Source organism: Notolepis coatsorum (assembly GCF_963971535.1).
Source record: "Notolepis coatsorum genome assembly, chromosome: 2".
In the NCBI taxonomy this organism is placed as follows: domain Eukaryota; kingdom Metazoa; phylum Chordata; class Actinopteri; order Aulopiformes; family Paralepididae; genus Notolepis; species Notolepis coatsorum.
In genome coordinates this window covers 35,305,302-35,320,824 of record NC_140166.1, presented here as the reverse complement: position 1 = coordinate 35,320,824, position 15,523 = coordinate 35,305,302, and the positions used below count along the sequence as shown (strand labels likewise).

Here is a 15,523-nt window from a genome sequence, read left to right as displayed (position 1 = left end):
GGGTGCTGCAGTGTTGAGTGCAGAGTAATAAAGGCATTAGTATAGTAGGTAAAGTGCATGATGGTATAAGATGGTAAGAAGGTTATTATTATTTTTATTTTGTTCTTTTTTACTCCCACAGGTGGATGGCGGCCATATCTATGGAGATAACCTTGTGCGACAGCTGACCCTCAGGCTTCACAAGGATGGAAAGATGAAATATCAGGTGGGCTTTGAAAGTGGTTTTTAGACCGGTCTTGGGCTCATGTCGTATTTGTATGTCACATTTCTTACACAAGGAAACTCTTATAAACGGCAAAAGAAAATACTGTGCAAAGCTAACATGTTCAATGAAACGGAAGTCTTAAACAAAACCTTCCAAATTATGTACAGTACTTAACCCTTTCACTGCTGCACTACCAAAACAGTTAACCCTTTCACTGCGACAATACACAGAAGGTTAACCCTTTCACTGCCACACAACAGCCGACCGTCGGTTGTGTGATAGTAAAGGGTTAACCTTCTGTCGTGTGGCAATGAAAGGGTTAAAAACAACCTTTCTTTGCCCTCAGGTAATAAACGGTGAGGTGTATCCCCCCACAACGTCCCAGGCCCCTGTGAACATGAGTTATCCACCGGGGGTCCCTGCCGCCCAGCGCATGGCCATCGGCCAGGAGGTGTTTGGCCTGTTGCCAGGCCTCACCATGTTCGCCACGCTGTGGCTGAGGGAGCACAACCGCATCTGTGACATCCTGAGAGCAGAGCATCCGACCTGGGGAGATGAGCAGCTCTTCCAGACCACCAGACTAATCACCATTGGTGAGGAGAGCTGGGAGATGTAGTTTTATTTTTTTAAATGGTGTCAAATAGTGAACGTCGGAGAAGCAACGGTTCACACCTGACGGCGGCTAAGGGGAATTCCACTGTGGGGGCTAGATCCACAAAGAATGGATTGCCCCTGCGCTGTGATTGATTGAATTGTATAATTGTATTGTACAGTACGGCTCAATACACACAATTGTTAACACTTTGACTGCCGGGACACGTCTTTTCACGTCTTTGCTGGCCATGCTAAAGTTGCCGGGGGACGCTGTACAGCGTCCTTATATCAATATTTCAAAAATCTGCGATCGGATTCATATTCCCCCTCCGCTGGCCTGAGATCCACCAGCAGGACCCACTGAGCTCTCTGGCGGTTCAGGAGCGCCATCTGGTGGCCGATCGGCGCAATCGCCACACAGGATGTTGAATAGAGGTTGTCATGACGACCGTAGTACTTCCGGGCGCTCGCTATGGTTCATGGGACTCTGGCTCGTCACGCTACACGGTGATCGATTGGCAATAACTCGATAAACAACATGATTTGGACGTATATACCATTATACAAGCTGGAGATGGACCGGGTAAAAATATATCCCATAATGATAAAATTTCTACTCGACGATGATCGCCCAACGGCGCGCGGAGACTGGGGTGAGTTTTAGCGTGTAACGTTACCGTCTTAGATACTAACTGCTATTATCAATATTTGACCCACATTAGATGATTGGTATAACGCTGCCCACGGAATTATAAACGCCCCCTCGCCCATCCGGTCAACATCAGATGACGTGTAGTAACTTCTAGAAGTACGTCTAGTTGGAATTTTTTATATCGCGCTGATTGCCATCAAACTGTATTTCATCATCAATATAATGCATTTGGGGCTATATATCACGTTCTGGAGAAAGCTGCAGAAAGAGATGAAAACATACTTATACATTAGACCATACTTTACTATGAATATGTGAATGAAAAAGTTTAACGTTGCTACACAATGAACAATACATATAGGACTTTGAATGGGCCCTAATAATGGCAATGTAGCAATAGAATTTAAAAAGTTATAGCCCTGCAAAGAAGGGGACTTTCTCCATAGACAAATAGCGCTGGCAATCTATGGTATATCATTAATTTAACCCAAGGCAACCAAAGTGTTAAGGGGATGCAGACCAGAGAAAGACTTTCGTCTTGTTTACATCAGCGTCCCCCATTTTCAATTCATAATGAATTGTAAGTAAGGGTGCAATTAGCACCGTGCAATCCATTCTTTGTGGATCTAGCCCCCGGGTCTTTTGTAGAAAGGTTGATTTAGTACAGAATAACGGTTACGGCCAGTTATATACATATTAGAAATAGCTGTCTACACACACAGTAGAAGCGCTCCCACACTTCCAAATATAGTAGTACAACACTGGTTACCAAATATATTCAAAATGTATCAATAAGACATTCAGATTTACATCTTTAGAACTTGTGTTTTATTTCAAATAATGGTCTTTTCACATTATCCCTCTTACAGTAGATCTACATACACACCATTCCCTACACACCCCTGGAAGATGTACATTACATTAGGGCTGGTCAATTATGACAAAAAACCATAATCATTATCAATTATTTTGATTGATATTGAAATCACAATGATTAACCCTTTCACTACCAAAGGGTTAACCCTTTCACTGCGACAATACAGAAGGTTAACCCTTTCACTGGCACGCGACAAATGGTTAACCCTTTCACTACCACGCTACAGACAGTACTAACCGTCTGTAATGTGGTAGTGAAAGGTTAACCTTCTGTAGTGTGGTAATGAAAGGGTTAAAACACGATTACTCATCGACTTGAGAACATCATACGGTATGACGATGACTGAATTTGTTTGAAACTTTTCCACCTCTGGACCGACCGTCCAGCGGGAATGAACCAGCCTTCTTTCTCTTCCCAAAGGGGAGACCATCCGCATCGTGATCGAGGAGTACGTGCAGCACCTGAGCGGCTACCTGCTGGATCTGAAGTTCGATCCCGTTCTGCTGTTCGGCACCCAGTTCCAGTATCGGAACCGCATCGCCGTGGAGTTCAGCCACCTCTACCACTGGCACCCGCTGATGCCCGACAGCTTCCGTGTGGATGGAGAGGACATCACGTACCCCCAGTTCATCTTCAACACCTCCGTCCTCACGCACTACGGGGTGGAGAAGCTGGTGGACGCCTTCTCCCGGCAGCCTGCAGGACAGGTACGCTATTTCTAGATGCTAATTATTGGGGTTGGGGGAAAAGTATAGGAAAATATTGTTATCGAAATTGTCACAAAGCACGGCCATGACAAAGAGGGAGACGCAGACAACCAAAGTCGATTAACAAATTATTTATTTAATTAATAAAGACATAAAAGGAATAACTAACTAAGCTAACAGTGGCGTATGAAGTCAGTGATATCAGTAGTGTAAGTGAGTGCATGCATTGTAAAGTTTATAGGTGTAATGTTGTATAATGCAAACAGAAATCACAAGCACCAAACTAAACTAACGGCGTCCCATACGGAGAGGGCCCAGCAACTAAGCTCTGCGAGTGTTTTAACAGGGAGCATGGGAACACCGGGCCCAGGTGTTTCCCGTTGTGCTGATTAGAGCTCCAGCCACGCCCACCTCCAGTACCTGTCAACACAACAAGATAATAGGCGGACATGACAATGGAGACAGATTGGAAGGGGTCATAACTAAATTGTTTCATTTCAATCGAATAAAATCGTAAGCGTTATTTCTAGTGCGTCTCCCATCCTACAGATCAGTCTCTAGTTTGCCTTGCACTGAGCTGAACTGCTACGGAAAATCTGTTGACTAAGGGTGTGTTCACATCTGAAAGTCCAGGGATAGTCCGGACTTTCTAATTTGTTTACAAATTAGATCCGCACCAAATGTGAAAATGATACATTGTTTAATTTTGGTCTGCGTTCACACTACCCTGTTTGGTGCGGATCTAATTTGTAAACAAAGGACATGCTGTCACATCTATTGGACTAGTCTATAGCACTCACAAACGTAATCAGTTGCCGGCAGCGTAATGAGAGAGATACTATTATGAGCACGGGCCGGCGCTAGTCGACTAGAGAAGAGAAGAGGAGAGAAGAGAAGAGAAGAGAAGAGAAGAGAAGAGAAGAGAAGAGAAGAGGAGAGGAGAGGAGAGGAGAGGAGAGAGAGAGAGAGAGAGAGAGACCTTTCCTTCCTGCGTAAGCTTTTTTTTTTCTTTATCTGAGAGAATGTCCGCGAATGTCCTCCTCACGCAGGATAAAGTTTGGGGGTCCGCGCGCGGCGCGAGTCTAGAGTAGAGAGAGAGAGAGGAAGAGAGAGACTGCGTCTAGAGAGGAGAGAGAGAGAGGGAGGAAGAGAGAGACTGTCCGCGTGCGGCGCCAGTCTAGAGAGGAGTAGGCTACTTTGCTTCCTGGATTAGGTACTATAGTTCGATTGAAACGAACCGAGTCCCAACTTTTCAAGAGGACCATGGTTCGGTTGTTTGGTCCTCATTATAGTTCGGTTTGCGTTCATACCTGTACAAACCAAACGGACTATCGATCTAAAGGGACCATGGTCCACTTAAAGGGACCATGGTCCACTTAAAGTGGACCAAACAGAGTAGGTGTGAACGCGCCCTAAATGACATCTTTCGACAACAATGAAAGGAGCTTGAATGAAAGGATTCTTGCTGGAGCACTTATACAGTGTCACTATGACTATGCGTGTGGCTCCTGGTACAACAGTGCCCCCAAAAGTCAGAAAATAAAACTACAGACATCACAAAACAAGCTAATCAGGGTAATACTAAGGCTACCTGCCCGAACCCAACTTGACCCATCACACTTTGAGAACATGAGATGGCTAAAGGTGGAAGACAGAGTAAACCAGATAGGGATGTGCCTAGTTCACAGAATCGTGTACGGGGTAGTGCCAGTGTACTTCAACAACTACTTCAACCGAATCAGGGACACCCATGCATACCCAACTAGGCGCAGCTCAACTGACTTTGTGCCAGTCAGATTCAGGAGCTGTATGGGGAAGGAGTCATTTTTGTATTCAGCAGCTGTCTTTTGGAACAGTCTGCCCAGTGACCTGAAAATCGTAGACAATGCTGTTAGATTCAAGTCCAGCCTGAAGACATGGCTCAAAAGGGACTATACTTAACCTAGACACTCAGCTTAACACATTGATGGCCATTGGGGCCCGTCTAATATAATGGTAGAGGGCCAGCAAATGTAAACAGACGTGGGGCTGTTTGTAGAGCTAAATCTATACTTTATAGTATTGCTATCTGTCCATTCTCATTGTCAATTGAGTCCATAAACAGTCCCTTCAAAATGGCTTAAAGAAAACAACATTTTATCAATAGGTTCTCATTTTATAGCGCCGTGAATATAAGCGTTATACGGGATTTGGTCTAGTATATTTTCTGGAAGGCTAGATATAGGGCAAATAGCTGCTAACGTTATATCCAATGGCATTTCCGTTTTACAGATGCTACAGAAATAACTCAAACTGCATATGATCGGCACGATCCCAAAGCATGTATGCATGAAAGGGGGGGGGGCGGGGGACGTCGTTTCTGATTATTGATTACCAATAACCGCGTTAGCCTCATTAGCCTCATAGGCCGAACGCCTGGTTGAGTATCATAATAATGCCCGATTGGGCTGTACTTTACGTGAAAAAGATCTTACCGTGGTCCGGGCTGATCCCCCCGAGCATTTCCCCGTTATCGCCATCTGGTAGATCGATATGTCCATTGGCTGATGATAAATCCCCTTATTGCTTGGTGAAATCTGCGATGCAAAACGTAATCCAAGGTACAGGCTGCAGATCCAGAATCCAGCTACTGGAAACTCCAAAAAAAAGTTTAAAAAAAGATTGCTCCCTTCAGCCACAGGGAACACTGCATTATCGCGATAGCGCCCCTAAGAGGATCTGGCCGGTATTGCACCTTCTCGAATTCAAAGAAGAGGGTAAATCTGCAGTGCCGCTCGGCGACCTTGAATAGGTTATTAAAATGGAATAAAAGCAATAACAACTTCCCACGGATATATCCGTGCTTCTGTCCACAACGGGTGGAATCGAAACACGGATAAATACGTTGTTGGCCACAATTGTGTTAAGGCACCCTTGCATGTTGTATGAGTCTGTTATGTATATAAATGTTAAATGGTATATGTGATGTGTTGTGATGTCATATTTGTATGATGCATGTCTTTTTTTTTTTTTACGGTTTATTTTTTGGCGTTTTTATCGCTTTATTACTACTGGGCAGTCCAGTAGGGAGAGACAGAGGAGAAATGGGAGACAGAGTGGGGGGAAGACATTCGGGAAATAACGACGGGTTCGGGAATCGAACCCGGGTCGCCCATGTCGCGGCTGAGCGCGCTATGTGGTTCGCCACTGGGGCGCCCCGTATGATGCATGTCTAAGCATCACACTCCCCTACCCCTCTACAAGGACCAAAATGGAAATAAGCTCTGAGCTTTTTTGTGTTCATCCTTGGCAGTATCTCCTGACTGTGCTTTCTGTCACATTTTTATTGTCAAATAAAGTCATTCATTCATTCATTCAGCTGGTCCTCTGAAACCAGCACAATCAAGCCTAATAGAGGCCTTGCATGGAATGTTTGTGTAGTTCTGTCTTCCAATATGGCTGCCTGTAACTTAGCAACCATTGTTTTGTAACAATGGCAATGGAAGAGACAGTTGCTATGTGCAAAACAATGTGTTGATGTATGAGAAATATATCAACAAAAACACAATCATTTGGTATCTTATTATTGGATGTTGTAAGCAAGTCACAGTATAACAAGAATATCATCCTCTTCCAGTATTTTACCTACTCTGCCACTGCACAAAGATGGGCATTTTCTTTTGAAAGTGGTTACCATGGTTACAGGCACCATACTGGGAAGAAAGAGAACTACACAAACATTCTGTGCAATTGAAATGATATTGAATCAAAACTAATTGGGACCTTGTGGATGAAAATCAAATGGAATAGGCCGCAGGGGTGGCCAACCCGTGGCTCGCGAGCCGCATGCGGCTCTTTGCCCGTCAATGTGTGGCTCTTTAATCCATTGATACAAAATTTATAAATAAATAAAAAAGAATTATATAATTTTCTTTTTTCCATAAGAACGTAGAATAAACATTTATAGATTTTTTTTTAATGGTCCATTTTCATGTTCTTGTTATCTGATTCTAGGGACATCTATGGATCTCAGGGAATGTATTCACAGAAATATTGTGTCTGTTACTAGGCTTGAGTAAATTGTAATGAACCAAAGGAGAATATCAATTCTATATATAATTTTTTTTGTATCTTTGACTGTGAATAACACCATGCTAAAATATACCAGACCTGAAAAATCTAAGCAAATTAATCAAGGGAAGATGATTAAACAGAAGGTTTTGTAGATACAGTACTGAATTCTGCCATCCGGACGCATGCAATTTGATATCAGGCCTATAAATTACCTTATTAAGTCGCACATCTATGGATCGGGCTAAGTTCAATCTGGATTTATATCACCAGGCGTGATTCACAAACCGTACTGTAAGTACAGTTACTTTTTTATAATGTAAATTTCTCCACCATTTTTCATCAGATTGCAACGCCGTTTTTTGCATTAAAATGTAATATCGGAAATTATCGGTATCTGTTTAAAAAAAATTAAAACATCTTTATATATTTGTTTACATTTATTTAACCTTTATTTACCCAGGCAAGCAAGTAAGAACAAATTCTTATTTTATTTATTGTGAAAAGTATGCATAATGTTGTGTTTTTGGAGGGGGAAACCCCGCATATATCGGTATCGGTTGATATCGGTATCGGAAATTAAGAGTTGGACAATATCGGTATATCGGATATCGGTAAAAAAGCCAATATCGAACATCCCTTGTTAAAATCATTGGTAAACAAACGTAATGCTGAAAATATACACTTTGACTGCTGTTTTGACACAGTTAGGGTCTTTACTCTTGGCTACATTTGAAAAGAAAACGCAATGCAACATTAATTCATACATTCTGTAGAGATGGATTTATGGCGTGATGTCATTTGAGGTCCAGTACCGGACCGCTCGGGCTTAAGAGGTTAACCCTGTGAGGCCCAAATAAAAAAGACATTAGCAACTTCAGAGGCCAGAGGGTGGGACCTATAAACACATGAAGTGTGCCGTGACTGAAAAAAAGGTTGAGAAACGCTGGTATATATGGTGTGGCTCCTTGTGGTACCACAGTAATTGTTGTGGCTCTTAGTCTCTGCCTGGTTGGCCACCCCTGGAATAGGGTAATTCCGGATACCCGGCCCTAGCTATTTATACATGGCAGTTGTTGCAACAAGCATTTCTGAAAGGTTGTTGGCAAGGGCAGGGTTGAGGATGCTTATGGTTTATGTTTGTGCTGCTCTTGACACTGGCTCTGTTATCAGGTCAGTGTGTTTCATACTGAATATCTTAATTGCCTTTTTAGAGGTAGTGTATTTTAATAGGAACTCGATGACAGATTAATGAGGTATCGTGAATAGAAGGGGTAACATATCTTTCACTATAATGTAGGCCAGCTTTCAGTGTGCAGACTTGAAACAAGCGGTAGTCTCGCTCTCTCTTTCGCTCGTATACTCTCACTCAAGACGTGCAATTGGAACAAGCAGTAAACTATAGGAGGGATTCTAGCGATATTTATTCAAATCCACAACAAATAAAGGGGGAAGGGTGGGTAGGGTAGGCTAAAGTGGCTCGGGAGGTAGAGCAGTCCACTCGTCTGGTAATTCAGGAGGTTCCCGGTTCGATTCCTACTCCTCCCGGGCAACGTGTCGAAGTGTCCTTGAGCAAGACACTTACCCCCAACTGCTCCCGATGAGCAGGTTGGCACCTTGCATGGTTGTTTCCGCCGTCGGTGTGTTGTGAGTGAATGTGAGGAACAAATTGTAAAGCACACTAAAAGCCGTTATGTAAATGCACCATTTACCATTTAAAGTATGGTAACGCAGGTCACGACCTTGTTAGATCAATAACTGACTGTAATGGGATTACTGAATTTTGAACAATGACCTCGTTACATACAAATGTAATGTGATTACAGTAACGTGTTTACCCCCAACAACAGCAGGCAACGCACTGTGCAGGACTGAGGCCGTTCCAACACGGACACGGATATTTCTAAAAACACTTTGTCCGTGTACTCCAGTGAATATTTCCCTGTTTTTTTTGGCTATACAATTTGCTACACGGTCAAAATGTCATGTTTTTTGATAGGGGATTTCTCATATTAGTAACTGGCTTTCTCTGTCTTTCAGATAGGGGGCGGTCAAAACATCCACCCATTTGTGACCAAGGTGGCTGAGGGGGTCATCAAAGAGTCCAGGGTTCTGCGTCTGCAGTCCTTCAATGAATACCGGAAGAAGTTCCACCTGAAGCCGTACACTTCGTTTTCAGAATTCACTGGTGAGCAAAGACCAAAGGCATCTTGTAAACGCATACAGTATATAACTTTCACCATGGCATTGAGACGTGTTATGGAATATTTTAAATGAGCCAAGACAGTGAACTGTAGAAATTCAGATAGAGTCAAGCTATTTCAAAAGAAAGTAGTTCATTTTCTGTGGTCACAGAAAGTGTCCTCGGTTTTTTAGCATCTGACCAGAAAGTGAGAAAGAGGTCTGGTCAGACTTACAATTAAATACACCAGTTTGGAATGACAAATGAAAACAAAGATGACAAATGAAAACAAAGATCACAAAATGGAAAACAAAGATGACAAAATGGAAAACAAAGAGGGGTTTAGGGGTTTTGTCGTATCCGACACAAGATTGAAAAGGACAAGATGTGATTTTCTGGAAATATGTCATTGTTGTTTTAAGAACACTGTTAGACTGTCACCCTAGTGTCTGAGTAGCTGTATACTAGTTAACTATATTAACTAGTAGGGCTGACCCCTATTAGTCGATTAGTCAACTAATCGGTCGAAAGGAGCCGTAGTCGACTGCCAAACCTCTTAGTCGAATACAAAAAAGAAAAAAGAGAAACATTTTTATTTTTGTATCATTCTTTCCAAAAGAAAATAGGCCTAGAAGCATGGCTAACGCTAATGGCACGCATACCAGAGGCTAACTGCCTAAGAAAACAGGCACAGAGGCACTGAAAGAGGATTTCACCCATCTAATGAACACACTAGACTAGACAAATATCAAGATGTATCCATCAGTGGACCAATCGCATGCTTTTGCAGAGGACAAGAAGCCTTCAGTCGACTCCTTCAGACATTAAGCACCCCCCACAGCCCAAAATGGAATGATAAAAAAAATTATAAAATTAAATTAAAAATATTATATATATATATTTTTTTTAGTCGACTAATAGTAGACTAACGGCAAATTTTAGCCAATCATAGTCGACTATCCAAATCCTTAGTCGGGGACAGCCCTATTAACTAGTCAAGGCTGTACAGAGAATATGTATTTAACAGAGAACACATGATATTTTCTATAACATGCTGTCTACTAGAGTGCTAATACAAATAATTGTAATAGGATAAAAAAAATATTTTCCATAACAGACGTAGCCCACATGCCTGTATGACTTATCCCAAACAACTCAATGCATGCTTGATAAATCACTCTGTTTGAAGGGTACTAGCTTTTGATGTTCTTTATTAAAACATCTCAACAAAAAAATGCCCAGTAGAGACAAAACCCCTCCAGGCATCTTCATAAAACCAACCTTCACACACATGCGTGCCAAGACACACACACCCAACTACAATACATCCTAATATATCCCAATATACAATATATCATCAGCGTGCATAAGCACAATTAACAATCAAATACATACAGATAGCCCCTCCTCCCTCACAGTACATATTGCATTCCCCAATTCCCAGACATTCGTAAATGCATCAACATCATGTCTCAGACAGACATGTACTCCAAGGCACACAGAGAAACATTACCACTGAATCTGTCGGACCAACACCCTGAACCTGCGGGTCAGCAGCCAAATGGCTACCTGTGCCCGACCATATAGAAGATGCAGCAGCACACGTACAGCCTGAAGGGTACTGGCAAAGTGAACTAAAAGCTCATTTACAGGTTTACTGTAGGTCTATAGACCTGGTCGCTGTATACAAACATACCGTGTTCGAGCCAATCAGCAATACCAACTGAGTCACGTGACTAAGTTGCCCCGGACATGCGCGAGCTGCTGCGCTAAAAGAATACGACAGGGCTCTATGGAGAAACCATGGCACTCCCCTCACTAAAAGTTGTTTCAAACAAAAACGGCTGGATGTCATTTAGCCAAATCAGCATGGCTGTGGCTGTGAGTGAGTCTTTCACCTTTTACATATCTAGCTTTGGCATGGACCGATTGTTTAGATCGCTAGCATGGCTAACAAATGCAAATATATTGTAGTCTGCTCCGTTGTTCTGACCAGGATGCCGTTCCTTTCTGCCCCTGTGATGCGCACGCACACTGAGTCTGACAGCGAACAGGTCTATTGCAAAAGGGAAGTGTCAGAAGAACCCCTTCTAGTGCTGATTACACATGTCAGAACCCCTTGTAGTGCTGATTACACATGTCAGAACCCCTTGTAGTGCTGATTACACATGTCAGAACCCCTTCTAGTGCTGATGATTACACATGTCAAAACCCCTTCTAGTGCTGATTACACATGTCAGAACCCCTTCTAGTGCTGATTACACATGTCAGAACCCCTTCTAGTGCTGATTACACATGTCAGAACCCCTTGTAGTGCTGATTACACATGTCAGAACCCCTTGTAGTGCTGATTACACATGTCGGAACCCCTTGTAGTGCTGATTACACATGTCAGAACCCCTTGTAGTGCTGATTACACATGTCGGAACCCCTTCTAGTGCTGATTACACATGTCAGAACCCCTTGTAGTGCTGATTACACATGTCGGAACCCCTTCTAGTGCTGATTACACATGTCAGAACCCCTTGTAGTGCTGATTACACATGTCGGAACCCCTTGTAGTGCTGATTACACATGTCAGAACCCCTTGTAGTGCTGATTACACATGTCGGAACCCCTTGTAGTGCTGATTACACATGTCGGAACCCCTTCTAGTGCTGATTACACATGTCAGAACCCCTTGTAGTGCTGATTACACATGTCAGAACCCCTTGTAGTGCTGATTACACATGTCAGAACCCCTTGTAGTGCTGATTACACATGTCAGAACCCCTTGTAGTGCTGATTACACATGTCAGAACCCCTTGTAGTGCTGATTACACATGTCAGAACCCCTTGTAGTGCTGATTACACATGTCAGAACCCCTTCTAGTGCTGATTACACATGTCAGAACCCCTTGTAGTGCTGATTACACATGTCAGAACCCCTTGTAGTGCTGATTACACATGTCGGAACCCCTTGTAGTGCTGATTACACATGTCAGAACCCCTTGTAGTGCTGATTACACATGTCGGAACCCCTTCTAGTGCTGATTACACATGTCAGAACCCCTTGTAGTGCTGATTACACATGTCGGAACCCCTTCTAGTGCTGATTACACATGTCAGAACCCCTTCTAGTGCTGATGATTACACATGTCAAAACCCCTTCTAGTGCTGATTACACATGTCAGAACCCCTTCTAGTGCTGATTACACATGTCAGAACCCCTTCTAGTGCTGATTACACATGTCAGAACCCCTTGTAGTGCTGATTACACATGTCAGAACCCCTTGTAGTGAAATGGACGGCATTGAACACAGGCCAGTACAGGATCTGTGCTTGTTTTATTCCTTGAAGTGAGTTGTCGTCTCCCCCCCCCCCCCCCCCTTCCCAGGTGAGGACGAGGTCGCCGGGGAGCTGGAGGAACTCTACGGGGACATAGACGCTCTGGAGTTCTACCCCGGCCTCATGCTGGAGAGGACCCGCTCGGACGCCATATTCGGAGAGAGCATGGTGGAAATGGGCGCTCCCTTCTCCCTGAAAGGCCTGCTGGGAAACCCCATCTGCTCGCCCCAGTACTGGAAGCCCAGCACCTTCGGAGGACAGACGGGCTTCGATATAGTCAACTCCGCCTCGCTGGAGAGACTGGTGTGCCTCAACACCAAATGGTGCCCGTACGTGGCCTTCCGCGTCCCACGTCACGGAGAGGCGCAGACAAAGATGAAACCATCTACGGAACTTTGAAGACTGTTGCTCTCAGGATTGCGTTGTTGGCGTTTGTCTTGTTTTTCTTTTTTTAGACCTTTGTTGAGTGTTTTTTATGAGGTGCTAAATTATTATTGTTCTTTTATTGTTAAAGGGGCACTTTGCCAATTTTTTTCTTTATTTTACGCGTAATCTCACACACGTCCAACAACTCAAACGGTTTTGCACACATTTCGATTTCATTTGACAGTTATTGAGTAAATTTGTTTGAATGTGGCCACCAGTGATGTCATCAGGGGCATTGAATCCTTGAATCAATGAAATTACAAGGTAGCAGTCCCTATACGACAAGGCACTGCTATGTTTTCATCTACATCATTTCATGGTGATGACATCACTGGTGTCCATATTCAAACTAATTTACTCTCAATAACTGTCTTAATTAAACTAAATTAATGTGTGTGAGATTATGTGCAAAATAAATCAGCATTTTTTGTGGTGAAGTGACCCTTTAATGAAGCATTCATTCATTGATGTGTTATATTTGTTTATTTCTCTTTGTTTACTTTCGTAATAAATTAATTGTCCAAGTAAGAGAGATTTATTGAACTAAAGGTATTTTAAAATGCCAAAAGCCAAAGAGTTACGAGTGGTGCACATCTTTCTATAAGAAACGGGACCTGTGCCGTTATTCCATTATCTGAAATAAAAAATAATAATACGAAAAGTCTAACCCTAACTAACCTTACTGTCATGCACTTGTCCTAACAAACTAACCTACACTGTAGCACTCAACACGTTGATGAACGTTGTTACTCAGCTGATAGAGTTGTACCCTTCCTGATGACTTGTCGTACAGAACTTGTAAGTCGCTTTGGATAAAAGCGTCAGCTAAATGACTAAATGTAAATGTATTCCAAGTTGAAGACAGTCAAGTCATCTAGCTGTGACGTAATATTGTACCTGCGCCCACATAACACTCTGGAATAGTTAATGGTCACACAGAGAGTAATATTTAAGCATTACATCACACGCAGGAGTGGTTTGTGACCAATAAACCATGCCTAGGGGTGGTTGTTAGGCCCGAGGCGCAGCCGAGGGTCGTTAGACCCCCCTAGGCATGGTTTATTGGTCACAAATCACGACTGCACGTGGTGTAAAGCTTTTATACAACTGCCAGATTCATCCAACCTTATTTCTATACAATAAACACACATTAATCGAAGATTTATTGAAAAAACCATCCGCCAGAAAAAGTAGTTCCCACAACTCCATGTGGAAGCAGCTTGAAGTGCATCCAACCAAACTAACACATCCAACTGTGTATTATTGGAATGATTGAGAGAAGTTGCCTCATGTGGAAGCAGCTTGAAGTGCATCCAACCAACTAACACATCCAACTGTGTATTATTGGAATGATTGATTGAAAATTTATTAAAACGTTTTCTTTGCCCTATAGGAAAAAAACGTTTTCTTCGCCCTATTTTTTTATTTATTTCTTTTAGCCTAAACTTAACCAGTTGGAAACCAGGGGTACAGTAATAAAATTAGCAATCAACCAATCAATCAATTCAATAGACCATGCTCACTTAAAACAGCGCTGCTTCTCTCTCAGTCTGACTCCCCCGCTGTTGCAGACAGGAGTGTGTGTGTGTGTGTGTGCGTGTGTGTGTGTGTGTGTGTGTGTGTGTCACAGTGTGTGTGTGCGTGTGTGTATGTGTGTGTGTGTGTGTGTGTGTGTGTGTGTGTGTGTGTGTGTATGTGTGTGTGTGTGTTTGTGGGTACGCCAGCGTCGGACAGTGTGAGAGAGAACGCTGCAAGAAAGTAGGAAGGAAGAAATTTAAATCAATCAATTAATCTATCAATCAATCCGCGATTTTTCTTTTGTTCTAGATTGAGCCAAGACCCATCAATTACATCATCCAACATTGTTTAAAATACTAACACATTCCCCTTGACAGAATCGCTTCATATTTAGTCGTTATGGTGCTTTCAACATAACCATTTGATCTCCGCGATCCTGTTTTCTCCCGGAGTGAGCCGGGGAGGGTTATGTGATTTGGTTGTGGGCGGGTCCTGAGCCCAGGACCGTGGATTGTTACCAATAAAGACGTGTGAATGGCCAATCAGAATCGAGAAATTTGCATGCCGTTGTATAAAGAGTGATATAGGCCTAATGACCACAAAGAGTGATATAGTGATATAGGCCTAATGGTCACACAGAGTGATAGAGTGATATAGGCCTAATGGTCACACAGAGTGATATAGAGAGTGATATAGGCCTAATGGTCACACAGAGTGATATAGAGAGTGATATAGGCCTAATTACCACAAAGAGTGATATATAGAGTGATATAGGCATAATGACCACAAAGAGTGATATAGAATAGAATAGAATAGAAATACTTTTATTATCCCGAGGGAAATTTGACACTGCACATCGTTCAACATTTAGACAGAACAGGTCACGAATAAGAATAACAAAACAAATCAAATCAAATTGCCTAAGATAAGAGTAGAATAAAATGGAATAAAATATACAGTAAATAAATACAGTAAAAATATACTG

General features: G+C 42.7%; 1 protein-coding gene across 2 annotated transcripts in view; it reads left to right on the top strand.

Annotated features, from left to right (window-relative positions):
• The window catches only part of ptgs1 (prostaglandin-endoperoxide synthase 1), a 58,383-nt gene extending 44,430 nt beyond the window's left edge, over positions 1-13,953 (top strand). For both annotated transcript variants that reach the window (XM_084307275.1, XM_084307274.1), the window contains 5 exons: positions 122-205; positions 552-798; positions 2,749-3,035; positions 9,126-9,273; positions 12,644-13,953. In XM_084307275.1, coding sequence (XP_084163401.1) covers positions 122-205; positions 552-798; positions 2,749-3,035; positions 9,126-9,273; positions 12,644-12,993 — 1,116 coding nt within the window. In that variant the 3' untranslated portion in view covers positions 12,994-13,953. The remainder of the gene's footprint in view (positions 1-121; positions 206-551; positions 799-2,748; positions 3,036-9,125; positions 9,274-12,643) is intronic.
• The last annotated feature ends 1,570 nt before the right edge of the window (positions 13,954-15,523 follow it).